The sequence below is a fragment of the Balaenoptera musculus genome, chromosome 14, assembly GCF_009873245.2.
Source record: "Balaenoptera musculus isolate JJ_BM4_2016_0621 chromosome 14, mBalMus1.pri.v3, whole genome shotgun sequence".
NCBI lineage: Eukaryota > Metazoa > Chordata > Mammalia > Artiodactyla > Balaenopteridae > Balaenoptera > Balaenoptera musculus.
In genome coordinates, this window is record NC_045798.1 from 416503 (window position 1) to 430531 (window position 14029).

Here is a 14029-nt window from a genome sequence, read left to right on the forward strand (position 1 = left end):
AGGCTCTAGAGCGCAGGCTCAGTAGTTGTGGCACACGGGCTTAGTTGCTCCGCGGCATGTGGGATCCTCCCAGACCAGGGCTCGAACCCGTGTCCCCTGCATTGGCAGGTGGATTCTTAACCACTGCGCCACCAGGGAAGCCCAAGACCTTTCAGTTTTAAAAATCTATGACTTCTTCACTTTCTTTAGAATATTAAATCTGAGCTGGAGATGGTACGGGAAGATCTGTCCCTGACCCAGAAAGATAAATTCATGCTTCAAGTTAAAGTGTCGGAACTGAAGAACAACATGAAGACGCTGCTCCAGCAAAACCAGCAGCTCAAGCTGGACCTGCGGCGGGGAGCAGCCAAGACGGTACTGGGCCCAGCGGGCGGTTGGCGGGGCCTCCGGAGATGCGTTGGCGGGAGGTTGGCAGGCTTTCCAGTCAGTCACCAGTCACAGAGTTACATTAACCAATACTGAGTGACGCTTGTGTGAAGGTAGATGATGATGGGCTGTTCTCCTTGGACCACAGGCCAAAGCTTTTTAATTTAGAGCTCTTTCCAATGGAATGTTTGCCTCTTTCTATGAATTTAGATGCCATTTTATTGTACTGTGCTTTATAAAGCAAATGAGGGCATGGTTTGCTTGTGTTAACAAGAGCCCCTGGGCCTCTAGGCGAGACCAGCTGGGACACAACAGCTGCCAGAACAGGCAGGGGCCTGGGGACCCCGAAGCAGCCGTCATGAGCTCTGTTCAGGTTATCTGTTTACCCACCATCTGTTGTTCTACTCAGTCTATGTAAATATTTTTCAGGTGCAAAGAAGTCACTCAGATTCAGAGGTTTATTTATTATTTAGCACGGTTTGCTTATCTGTGGAAAAAGTTTGAAGTCCTAGGAAGGGGAGTCTTATGAGTTGGAAAATTGACTTAATTTCTTACGGAAACTCAGAGTCAAGGCCATGGTCTCTCTGGAAAGCTCCCACCATGAGCTCTCGTTTAGGGGGCTCTCGGCAGCTCCGGCCTCCTGAGGAGCCAGGACTGTAGTGTTTGGTTCATGCATTAGGAAGAAGGTTTTCTATTCAGCCAACATTTCTTGAACCCCCGTGGCTGCCAGCTCTGCCGATTTAGAACGAGTGGGAGGTGCTTCCCCAGAAGCCCGAGGGGAGCTGGGGAGGCGCCTCAAAGACCACGTGTGACGGCGGGGACCCTCGGGGAAGGGGCAGGGGCGTCAGCCTCCGAGTGGGAGAGCTAACTGTGTGCCTGTTTTTTAAAAGTAAATTTATTCATTTTTAATTTTTAAAATTTATTTTTGGCTGCGTTGGGTCTTCGTTGCTGCGTGTCGGCTTTCTCTGGTTGCCGGTGAGCTGGGGCTACTCTTTGTTGCGGTGCACGGGCTTCTCATTGCGGTGGCTTCTCTTGTTGCGGAGCACGGGCTCTAGGTGTGCGGGCTTCAGTAGTTGTGGCACACAGGCTTCAGTAGTTGTGGCACACAGGCTTCAGTAGTTGTGGCTCGCGGGCTCTAGAGCGCAGGCTCAATAGTTGTGGCGCGCGGGCTTAGTTGCTCCGCGGCATGTGGGGTCTTCCCGGACCAGGGCTCGAACCCTTGTCCCCTGCATTGGCAGGCGGATTCTTAGCCACTGTGCCACCGGGGAAGCCCCTAACTGTGTGCTTTTAAAAACAGAGAAAGGAGCCGAAGGGAGAAGCCAGCTCTTCCAGCCCCGTGACGCCGGTGAAGATCCCTGACTGCCCCGTGCCGGCCTCGCTTTTGGAGGAGCTGCTGCGGCCCCCACCTGCCGTGAGCAAGGAGCCCCTCAAGAACCTCAACAGCTGCCTCCAGCAACTCAAGTATGACTGCTCTGGGCTCCGTCTCGTAGTGTTTACAAATAAGTTGCAGGTCTCAGTTGGAAGAATCTTCCCTGTTGCCAGCACCGCACGTCCAGCAGAGGCGAGCGGCTCCGTGGTGTTTCTTTTTTTTTTTTTTTTTTTTTTCCGTGGTGTTTCTTGGCGGTGGGTTGGTCCCGTGCCTCTCCCTCCGTCTGCAAGGTGGGAGCTGCCCGGAGCTAAATGACCCTGCGCGCCGGGCAGTGGGAGGCCCGTGTCTGAGGCGAGGGCAGGTGTGGCTCTGGCCCTGTGAGCGGACGCCCTGCAGGACAGACCCTCGGCTCTGTCTTTCCCACGTTCTCCCCGATCGGCGTGTCGGCCTCTGTGTGGTGCACAGGAGAATGCCCAGAGTCCCTTTCGTGCTGTCCCAGGAGAGAGGCCCGATGGGCCCCCGAGGGTGTGCGTGAGCGACCTGCCGTCAGGGCTGGGTCCGAGGTGGCCGGCTGTCTCTTGGGGGGGACAGCGCCCCCGGCTCTCGTCTGACCGCACGCCTCCCCTGTCTCCCCAGGCAGGAGATGGACAGCCTGCAGCGCCAGATGGAGGCACACGCGGTCACTGTGCACGAGTCGCTGTCCTCGTGGACGCAGGGGGACCCCGCCAGCCCCTCCCGCCCGGGCGATCGCGCCAACCCCGGAGGAGACGCGGAGCAGCGCGGTCAGAGCAGGGCCGTGAGAGAGCGCTCCGGAGTGGTGCCCGCCGAGCATCCGCACCCCGAGTGTTTGTAGCTGCCCGCAGGAGTGCTCTCTTCTCCGTGTTATTTATCTGACTGTGCGCTCTATGTCTTTCTAAGAGATGAAAGTTAAGTTTTACGTAGGCCGTTACAAGGAGTAGAATAACAGAACGAGAGTCGAGAATTGATGATAGTCTTTTGCAGGTCACAACCAGCTTTTCCCACGAAGTGACCAAATCTTAAAAACCTAATTTAGGTCTCAGTGAGACATTTTGAATGTGTCTGAAGGGTTATTTGCAGAAGGAGGTATCTTAGGCCTGACCGTAGACGCTGCTCTCGGACGGTCGCTGGCGGAGGCCTTGCATGGCTGCGTGCGGCTTCTCACTTTCCTGTCTGATTCAGAAAGAGCTTTCCTCCCTGCAGGAGCGAGACTTCGTTTGCACCTTTGGTTTTTATTTTATTTTGTTCTGTTTTCAATAGCCATCTCTCCATAGAACGTGTATATAAATACCGGAAATCATAATCTAATCTTTAAAAAGTATATGCTCATATTATTTAAGAATGACCCGAATTGTCTTTTTATTGATTGCCTTTTGAAAATCTGCAGTTAGGAAGTAACGTACTTGTAGGATTTAGGAATGTCAGAAAATTATGTTTTAAGAAATGTAATTATTTTATTTACCTTCTAAAGCCAAATATTCTTAGGCAGAAGTTGTTATTTTAGTTTCACTTTATTTTGAGGGTCTTTCCTTGCCATGAGTGCACAACGCCCACCTGTTTGACCCCTGGCCCTGCATGGCCTCGCTCACCGTGGCCGACCCCCGGGCAGGCCTGATGGCCCCCAGGACGCCCACATAGACACCACGGTCAGCACATGCTGACCTGACGTGTGAGGCGTGGGGAGAGGCCTCAAGAGAGGAGGGGAGGGGAAGCGAGGAGGAGGAGCAGGGCCAGGGCTCCCGCAGGCTGCAAACCAGGGAGCCGGGCTTCCCCAGGCCTCACACTTCTTTGCCCTTGTGTGGCAGTGTCCACCAGCGCCTGTGTGGTCGTCAAGAGATAGGCTGGCCTCTGTGTGGTGAGAGCCTTCAGAAGGGTGAGAAGGCCCTTGACCCTCTCATCTGGAGAGCAGCGAAAGGGGCAGGTCAGCATGAGAGGGTCTCCTGAGGTTTATTTGAAATCAGACACCCCAAGTGTGTGAGGTCCCGCCTAGAGTGACTGTGAGACTCGAGGTTTGTAAGCTTGCCCCTAGTTTGCTAAGATGATCTAAAATAATGTTTATTTTTCCAAGTTAGAGAAGAGAGAGAGAGAACGGGTCTGTGTGGCCCCCTGTGCAGGTCGGCTGGTCTGAAGATGAAGTCTGCGGTGTTACTGATAAGGCCAGACACGCTCGTGTCACCGCATCACCTGGGTCTCTCTTGTGGAGAAAACAGCGTGGTGTTTTTAATCTGCTTGTGTTCTCTCACAGTATGCTGTTAGAAGGTTAATTGATAAGATTAAAGTAGCATTAATCACAAAGATGTTTAGTGTTTAAAAAAATTCCCCAGCAAGTATTGGAACTTCTAAAATATGTATATCATTTGTACAGGGTTAATCTTGGAAACTATACTTGAAAACTTTATTCTACTCTTCATTTTAAGTTGGAAATCATTTTCGACAAAATTGTTTTCGTACCATTGGAAAAGAAAAAATGGTAATTTATGTTCTTATTTATTTTGGCTGCGATATCTTTTGTTTTAATTTTAGAGCCAAGAAATCACACTTAGCCTCATTTTGTAGCTGCTTTCTCTCTCCTTGCTGAGGTCTTCCAGAAAAATCACAGTGTATCTTCTTCCTTAGGAAAGGATAAAGGAATCCTGAGTATATCCATCAAGAGAAAGCCAATCTCTGTTCCCCGCCCCTTTTTCCTTTGTCGAGTCACCCTCCGTGTGTGTGCGTGCGTGTGCGCGCGTGTACATGTGCGTGCGTGTGCGTGTGTACGTGCGCGTGTACGTGCGTGCGTGTGCGTGCGTGCGTGTGCGTGTGTGCGTGCGTGCGCCTCCAGCAGCAGCGCCTCGTCTGGGCTCCTGCTGTCATCCCGTGCCAGCTTCATCCTCTAGTTCTGTGCGCGCCCGGCCTGCCTCTGGCCTGAGCGCTCTGGCTGCCCCCCCCCCCCCCCTCCATGTCCTGTGTGTGCCCCTCGTGCTGTCACGTCTGGCCTGTAGTTCCCAATCAGGGGCCCTTGTGTCCGGGCTTCCTTAACAAATCACCCTGAAGGGGGAGGTTGGACTGAATCGCCTGCTCTTGGTTTGCTGCGGGTTTTTACTCTGAGCGGCTTTACTGGTGCTCCTGTCTCCCAGAGCTTGATTCTTTAGTGAACAGCGTTTGAAATATTCTTCCGCTGTGGGCAGAAGTGGGAATTAGGAACTTCCTCACGGAAAACAGCAGTCAACTCTGGAGCACGTGTAGAAACAAACACATTTGCTGTTGCGCTGTATTTGTGTATGTTGTTCATCCTGTATGTCGTGTCCGCACTGGAGAGCATGTCAGCTTGGACACTTCGTGGTGTTATGACTTGATTTTCTTATGTTCCAAAAATAACTTACTGCGAGTGGTTATTGTTGATTTTTCCACGGTACACATCAGATAGATGCCACGGATCTTTTAGATTTACATGCCTTTGTTCTACTATTTGGGAGGTGTAACAGGCCGTGTCTTTGATGAGATGTGAAACTGGCTCACACTCTGGCCTGGGGTCCAGGTGCCAGGGTGGGCCTCGAGGAAGACAGCCTGTGGAATGCTGCGTTAGGAAAATGCTCATTCAGCTCCTCCTCAGTTTAAAGACTTTTCTTGGTATAGGGATACTGCAAAAGCCATGGGCCTGCAAGGGCACCGTGACATATATTCCTACTTCTCTGAGTATTTTTTTAACGACAATTAAATGTTGTGTGTAAAGATTGCTAGTAGTGAAAGGGACCAGCGGATCTGAAAGAGAAATGTCCTGGAGCATCCCCAGGGGCTGTGATGTGCACAGGGCGGGGCCTGTGAGAGTCTCGGGGCCTCACTCAAGTTCACTCACTCCCCGCAGGGTGCCTCTCAGTGTATGGTGGTCTCAGGTTACAATAGGATCCTTGACGGGAATGCTTCAGAGGATCTAGAAAACTCGGTGGTTTTAAGTTATTCATGTTTAATAAAAATTTCCTCATTAAAAGGGAGTCCTCAGGTTGGGGCTATTCAGGGGAAAAGTGTCACCATGCACAATGAATTGTAACTTTAAAAAGCATGTTGATTTTTTATAAATTTAAGTGTGCTTGGGGATTCCTTGAATTTTGTGCAATAAACTATTTTTTGTTAAAGATTTTTATATTTCCTTGGCGTGCCTTCATTTTCATATATATATATTTTGTCATAATTGGGAGTAACTTTTATCTCATGTTGTTACCAACTCTGTTCAGATAACTTAAGAGAATTTTATTGTTCTGCCAGAGTTTCAGATGGCTGTGAAATCTAACTTCTTGTGGCTGCTTTTGGCCACAGCAGGAGTGTAGCATCTCGTCATGTTTCTTCCTTCTTCACCCGCACTTCACTTGTCACCACACACCAGTAAGTACGGAGGTGGGAAGCGTTCACAGGAGTAACGCTTCTTCACAGGGAACCCGCGCCCGAGGCTGCGGACGCGCTGCACGCGTGCTTCCAGCGTTGTCCGGCCCCCGGCCTCCACTAACTGTCCCTGGCCTGCAGCAGTGGGGCCGTGACTCCGCGGCGCAGCCTTGTGGCTCTCCAGGCTCACCTGCCTTCTTCATCCGTACTTCATTTTTGATCAGCGAGAGTAGACCGGATGCACATTCTTCAGTTAAGTGTTATCATTTGACCAGCGTGGTAAAAAACGTACAGAAAAGGAGCAGTAAACCAGTGGTCACAGAATTCGATTTTGTGGTGGGTTGGACACATGTTTTCTTGTGTCTCCACCTGGTGAGCTTCTATAACCAAGGGTCAGTTATTACGTGTACCACCCAGACCTAAATGAAGATGCTCTGACCGCATCCTCTTGTGGCCTTAACTTCCTGAAGTACTGAGGATGCAAATTTTCTTTCCTACAGTAATCATGCAGAGGGTGATTATATGTATCGGAGCTTTTTCCTTTTCCTGTAAAGCTGCTAAACATTTGCAGGCGCTGAACTAACGAGCTGATGGGTTTATTTTTAAGTTGTGTCTCCTTCGTCGGATAGATGTCCTGTGCTTCACCCTCTTAACGGTCGTGCGGTGGGTGGTACCGGAGTGGTCCAGGTGCAGACTCCCGGGCAGCTGCTCCCCGGCTCAGAGGGGGCGCGAGTGTGGGCAGAAATGCACGCTGAGTGTGAGGCCGAGGACTTGGTCTCAGCCCTCCCGGTCACGCGGTCTCATCCGTCCTGCAGCTGACTAGGTGGGGACAGAAGTAGGATTCTTTATGCCGCCGACGTCCAGTGTGGTAGACAAGCGTGATAGCTGTTGGGAGAGTCTCCGAGCCTTTCCCTAAATGAGGAATTCTTAGCAATCAGTAACTGCCCGCACCAGAAGCGGCATTTATTGGAATTCTTCTGCTTGCCTTCATGCCAGCTTTCACGTCACGAAGAGTGTTGCGGGTTCTCGTAAGCAGCCTTCTTTGGCAATGCCTCTTTCCTGGAAACGCAGGAGATGTGACGTTGGGCTGCTGACCCCTTTGTCTGCCTGTTTGGTGGGGTGCGGAGGGCGGCGCTCCTGCGCCAGGCCCCCTCTCACACCCCAGCCCGTCCCCAGGCGGAGTGGGCACCCCCCTCCCGAACAGCGTGCTTCTGGGTCAGGCTGGAAGCACCTCGAGGTTTGCACACTCGGCCCTCCTTCGCCTGGTCTGGCACTTGCTGGAGGAGGCTCCACTCAGGGGTAATTCTCGGCTCCTGGGGTCTCAGGGCCTTTGTTTTGTCTGTGAGCTTTCCGTGTGCATTTCTAAAGACCTGGTGGACACTTTGGAGCGATTTTCCCGGTGCTTAAGCCTTGGTGTGTTGAAAGCTGAATGCCTCATTTCCATCCAGAAGAGAGTCCCTTCCTTTGACTGACTCTGATCGCGATACAGTCCCCTGGTCTCTAACCCTCAGGGCTTCCCGCCCTCGGCACCATTCTCACTGGCCCAGCCCGGCCCACGGCTCCTTCCCTGTCTCTGTTCCGCGCCCCGCCTTTCTCTGCGTCGGCCGGAGCCTGGCTCAGCCGTGGAGGCGGCCCTTTCACGCTGTCGAGCTCTCGGGCTTGTCGCCCTCCCGCTGCCGCCCGAGCACGCGTTTGCTGGTCCTTCCGGTGGCCCGAGTGCCACGCACATGGCTCAGCCTCCCGGCCCGCCACCGTCTGGCCAGGAGCAGCCCCGCTGGCTTCTCTTCTTAGCTGGTCCGCGTGCACTGGGTGGGCTCTGCAGGCCCCGCCAGCATTCGCCCGGGACGCAGACGCGCGCTGCGGGGCGGCAGGCACAGCTCCGCGAGCCGGCGAGACGGTGCACGGCATTGACCGGCTGCCGCGAAGCCCGCCCGCACGGCGACAGCCTCGGCCTCGGCCGGTGCTCTGGTCAGCGTGAGCACCTACCTGAGGGACAGTGCCAGCGGCTGACCCACGGTGGCCGGCAGATGGGAGCAAGCGATGAACCTGTCCGCTCAAGCCTCTGGAGACTAGGGTGACCTGTTCCTGCCATGTGACTCGGCCTCTCCTGGCCAGTCCAAGTACCCACGACGGGCCAGGAGTGCCCTGGCCTTGCTCGGACGTCTTGCCCGCTTCGCTTGCCCTGAGCTGCCCGTGCCTTGTCTCTGCTCGCTGAGCACGTGTCTGAGGCTGGGGCTGGCGCTCACTGTGCCCGGAGCTGTCTCAGAGCAGCTCCGCAGGGGGAAGAAGCCTGATTCGCAGCGTTTGGTGGTTCCTAGGTGTAAATACCCCACTGGGGCACATGGGACGCTCCCACAGTGCAGTCATTGCAGCTGGGGAGGGGTGTGGGCTGTCGCAGGTAGGAGACTCTGGCCCAGCAGACTGTCCCCTAGGGATGCGACAAGTGAGCAGAAAACAGACCTGGGTCAACTTTGTAAAACCTTCCCTGATCCCAACCCCAAATGACCCTTGAACCTGTGTGCACTACAGATATGGAACTAAGTTTATACCATTTCACATCATGTTTCTTTTCAGCAGTGTTATCTCTGGAGAGTCCCTGTTTCTCCTACTAGATTACAGGGCATCGGGGCAGGGGGAACACTCGGCCGGTGGATTTCATTCATTGACAGTAAGCCTCGGTTAGCCTAGTTCGGTAACTGAAAAGAGACATGTAAGCAAACACCAACTGGGTTTCCTTCCGTGCTAATTTGCTATAGAAATGGTGGTTGCATATAGTCAACCACAACAAAACACTGCTCACGGAGCATTTTCATGAATTAGGAATAAATGCCCTGCAAGACCTCTTAAAATTCTGCAAGATCCCGACAGCTTTGTGTAAAATAACCCCTTTGCTAATCTGCAAATGAAATGTCCAGGCTCCCTTGCCAGTGCAGCTTCCTCAGTGGCTGCATCTTTGCCACCTCTGGGCTCCGTCCTGCCTTCTGCCGAGGATCTCGGTGGTTTCCTGCTGTGGCCGTCCCTTGTCACTCGCAGGGCTGCACTTCCTCTCTTGAATCACCTGGGATGGGCTGCTTTCCTGACCAGACCCCCGCCATGTGTGACAGCGTACACACTTTTCCTCGTCTCATTGAAGGCTATTCACAATACGTGTGAAACTAGACCTCCCCACTCAATCTCCGGGGTGACTCGGACCCTGGCCCTCTCGTGATCTGGGGTCAGAAGTGGAGTTAAGAGACAAACTGCGGGGCTTCCCTGGTGGCTCAGTGGTTGAGAATCTGCCTGCTAATGCAGGGGACACGGGTTCGAGCCCTGGTCTGGGAAGATCCCACATGCCGCGGAGCAACTGGGCCCGTGAGCCACAACTACTGAGCCTGCGCGTCTGGAGCCTGTGCTCCGCAACGAGAGAGGCCGCAACAGTGAGAGGCCCGCGCACTGCGATGAAGAGTGGCCCCCGCTTGCCACAACTAGAGAAAGCCCTCGCACGGAAACGAAGACTCAACAGAGCTAAAAAATAAATAAATAAATAAAATTAAAAAAAAAAAAAAGAGAGACAAACTGCAATCAGGAATTAGATTAAACTTGCTCCTTTCCCAAAAGACCGTCAGTTCTCCTAAACTTAATTCCTCTTCATTTGTGGAAATCCAATTCTCCCTGCAGGGGTTTACATCTCAAATTCTCTCATTTCTACCTCACAGGTGAGTAGTGGCCAGTATAGAGTTGGCTGCTTTTTTTTTTTAATTAATTTTTATTGGAGTAGAGTTGCTTTACAATCTTGTGTTAGTTTCTGCTGTACAGCAAAGTGAATCAGCTATATGTACACATATGTCCCCTCTTCTTTGGATTTCCTTCCCATTTAGGTCACCACAGAGCAGTGAGTAGCGTTCCCTGTGCTATACAGTAGGTTCTCATTAGTTATCTATTTTATACATAGTATCAATAGTGTACATGTGTCAATCCCAATCTCCCAATTCATCACTTACCCCTCCTTTCCCCTTGTTCTCTACGTCTGTGTCTCTATTTCTGCTTTGCAAATACATCTATACCATTTTTCTAGATTCCACATATATACTTTAATATACAATATTTTTCTCTTTCTGACTTACTTTGCTCTGTATGACAGTCTCTAGGTCCATCCACGTCTCTGCAAATGACCCAATTTCGTTCTTTTTTATGGCTGAGTAATACTCCATTGCATATATGTACCATATCTTCTTTATGCATTTCTCTGTTGATGGACATTTAGGTTGCTTCCGTGACCTGGCTATTGTCACTAGTGCTGCAGTGGACATTGCGGTGCATGTGTCTTTTTGAATTGTGGGTTTTTCTGGGTATATGCCCAGTAGTGGGATTGCTGGGTCATATGGTAGTTCTGTTTTTACTTTTTTAAGGAACATCCATACTGTTCTCCATAGTGGCTGCACCAATTTACATTCCCACCAGCAGTGCAAGAGGGTTCCCTTTTCTCCACACCCTCTCCAGCATTTGTTGTTTGTAGATTTTTTTATGATGGCCATTCTGACCAGTGTGAGGTGATACCTCATTGTAGTTTTGAATCGCATTTCTCTAATGATTAGTGATGTTGAGCAGCTTTTCATGTGTTTGTTGGCCATCTGTAGGGTTGGCTTTTTTTTTTTTTAATCAATTTATTTATGGCTACGTTGGGTCTTTGTTGCTGTGCACGGGCTTTCTCTAGTTGCGGGGAGTAGGGGCTACTCTTCGATGCGGTGCTCAGGCTTCTCATTGCGGTGGCGTCTCGGCACAGAGCACAGGCTCTAGACATGAGGGCTTCAGTAGTTGTGGCTCGCGGGCTCTAGAGCACAGGCTCAGTAGTTGTGGCGCACGAGCTTAGTTGCTCCGCGGCATGTGGGATCTTCCCGGACCAGGGCTCAAACCCGTGTCTCCTGCATTGGCAGGCGGATTCTTAACCACTGCACCACCAGGGAAGCCCAGGGTTGGCTTCTTAATAGTGGAATTGTGTTTCCCCCCACCCCGCCTTTATCCCAGTCTTGTTTAATGGAGTGCAGACTGCATTAGATGGTGGTGAGGAGAATCCAGCCATAATAGGATACCTATTGTTAGCTGGATTCCACAGAAAATCGTGGTGTTAAGATACTGGTTAGGCTGGTAAAGCTGCTACGAGACCCCGAAATTCAATGGCTTAAATGAGAGAAGTTTCTCTTTCATGTAACAGCCCAAGCAGAAAAACGGGACTGATGAGGGCAGCTTCTGGTGCCGAGGACACAAGTGCCTTCTAACCTCCAGTCCCATCTGTGGCCTAGGACAGCTGCTCCAGGTCCCACTTGTTACTGTCTGGGAAGGCACATTGCATACCCTCGTTCAAGGGTGTCACTCACTAGCTGTGTACACCGTCTGTTGCCTCCACTGAGTCACCAGGCCACAGGATGTGTGTTTGTAGCAGTGTGTCCAGCTCCAGCTGGGAGTTTCTGTTATCAAGAGGACGGGTGCTACTGGCAGCAGCCTCTATCACAATACACAGTCTCTCAGATCAGTCCCGTGCTCTGCATTCCTGGGATTTATGGTTACTATAACAAAATCCCTCGTGACGGGGGCTGACCCTGCTACCCTTGAAAGGGGTGTATATATATACAACTTTTATGTTTTTTGAAGTATGAAAGAAGTGGTAATACAGCTAACGTTTATGAAGTCCTCACCTTGCTCTGTACCAAGAGCCTGGCACATATTAATCCTCATCTCTGAGACAGGTGCAGTTACCCCCATGTTACCCCTGAGAAAACTGAAGCACAGGGAGATGAAAGAACCCACCTACAGTCACCCAGCAGGCAGGGGCGGTCTGCCCAGGGCCTGGCACTCATCACTGCACAGTGGCACAGATGCATAGAAAGGTCAAGACTGGGGAGCTGCTGGGACTGAGGTCTGTCAGGTACTTAGAAATTAAAAACAACAAATGGTAAGATTTCATTCTAACATGGTGCTTGCTCTTCCTTTATTTATTTAGGTTGCGCTGGATCTTACTTGTGGCACACAGGATCTTTTTTTAGTTGCTGCATGCGGGCTCTTAGTTGCAGCATGCATGTGGGATCTAGTTCCCTGACCAGGGATCAAACCCCGGCCCCCTGCACTGGGAGCGCAGAGTCCCACCCACTGGACGACCAGGGAAGCCCCTCTTCCTTTTTAAATGTAGACAAAATTTACACTAAAATAGGCACCGATTTTAAGTGTATATTCTGGTGAGTTTTGACAAATGTCAACCAATGTGTACTTGTATTACTATCAACGCAATAAGATGCAGAGCGTCTCTTTCACAGTGAAAGTCCCCTCATGTCCCTCCCAGCTCACCACCCCACTCAGAGGCAACCCCTGTTCTGATTTCTATCACCATAAGCTTTGCCTTCCCACTTTTGTGTGGAGTTCTTTTGCTTAGCGTGGTTTTCAGATTCAGCCACCTTGTTGCTAATAATAAACCTCCATAGGATTATCATATGACGATTCCAAATTTGTTTATCCATTTTTATGGGGTTTATCCAAACACCTGGGTGCTTCTCGTTTGGCTATTATGAATAAAGCTGCTATGAACATTCTGTGAACTTCCTTTTTCACACCTAGGGCTGCACTGCTGAACCGTAGGGAGGCCTACATTTAACTTTACAAGAAACTGCCTCACAGTTTTCAAAGTGGTTGGCTCATTATACACTCCTACCAGCAGTGTATGAGAATTATAAAACTGCCCCACATTCTCATCAAAATTAGAAACTGTCAGTCTTCTAATTTGAATCATTCTGGTGGGTGTAAAGTAGTATCGTTGTGGGTTTAATTTGCATTTCACCCATCCTCAAATTCACTGATTCTTCTGTTGTGCTCAATTGACTGTTAGTACCATCCAATTTTTTTTAACCAAGGATGTCAGTTTTATTTCTTTAGGTTTTTTTCTATTTAAAAAGTTAATGTATAAATTACACAGTAAAATTCACCCTTTTTATTGTACATGCCTGAGAGTTTTGACAAGCATATGTAGTTGTGTGATACCACCACAATTAAGACAAAAGCTTCCAGCAGTCTTTAAAATTCCCTAAGCCACTTTATAGTCAGCCCTTCCCCCGCCCGCGGCGACCACTCCCCTGCCTGTCCCTTTGCGTGAACATCCAGTGAATGGGGTCGCACAGCGTGGAGCCTGACACCTTAGGTACAGCTGTGCATCCGTTTCTGGGAAGCCCCCAGGGCTAGGGTGGTGAGAAAGTAACCTACTCCGGCTAAGAGAGTAATCCGAGCCCGAGAAGCCAGACGCAGAGACGAGCCTGCTGCAAAGTTAACAGGAGTCACGCTGCGGCTGGAAAGTCGGCTTGCTTCGGCGGAGAAACTCGTTCTCTAGAATCCCAAGCTGTCAGAACCTCTGCTGTTTGAAAGTGTGTCCGTGAGAGTAACATACCCGACGTTCGCCTGTAGGATCTTGGTCGCTTTGACCTGCCGAAGCAGCCGCGTTTCCATCCAGCGCAACACAAAGCTGGTCGTTTCCAGGGAAACCGGAGCGGTTCATTTGTGGTCCCGCCGCGACCGGAACCCGGGCCCGGCCAGCCTGCGGGCTGAAGCCCCAGCGCGGCATCCTCGCGGACCGCACGGCCGGGCCCCAGCCCGCCCAGGACGACCCCTCCCCCGGACACCCCGCCCCGGCCCTCAGGGACCGCTGGACCCGCCCCGGGGGGCCGTCCGCCCGCCCGAGGACCCCCACGTGCCGGCTGCCCGCGCCACTGCCTGACAGCGTCCTCACCGGCCCCGCGCCTGCAGGGGCTGCGGCCGCGCTCCTCCGTCGGGCCGCCGGGCGCGGAGGCGAGCGCCCTGTCTCGCGCGTGCAGACCCGGCCCCGCGCCGGCCGCCCCCGGGCGCAGCGCCGTCAGGCAGTGGCGCGGGAAGCCCGGCACGCGGGGTCCTCGGGCGGGCGGACCT

At 51.8% G+C, this 14029-nt stretch overlaps 1 protein-coding gene across 3 annotated transcripts in view; it reads left to right on the plus strand.

Annotated features, from left to right (window-relative positions):
• GOLGA3 (golgin A3) overlaps positions 1–5859 on the plus strand; it is a 44046-nt gene extending 38187 nt beyond the window's left edge. For all 3 annotated transcript variants that reach the window (XM_036824053.1, XM_036824055.1, XM_036824054.1), the window contains exons 22-24: positions 190–354; positions 1664–1827; positions 2372–5859. In XM_036824053.1, the coding sequence (XP_036679948.1) occupies positions 190–354; positions 1664–1827; positions 2372–2588 (546 nt within the window). In that variant the 3' untranslated portion in view covers positions 2589–5859. The remainder of the gene's footprint in view (positions 1–189; positions 355–1663; positions 1828–2371) is intronic.
• Positions 5860–14029: the final 8170 nt, after the last annotated feature.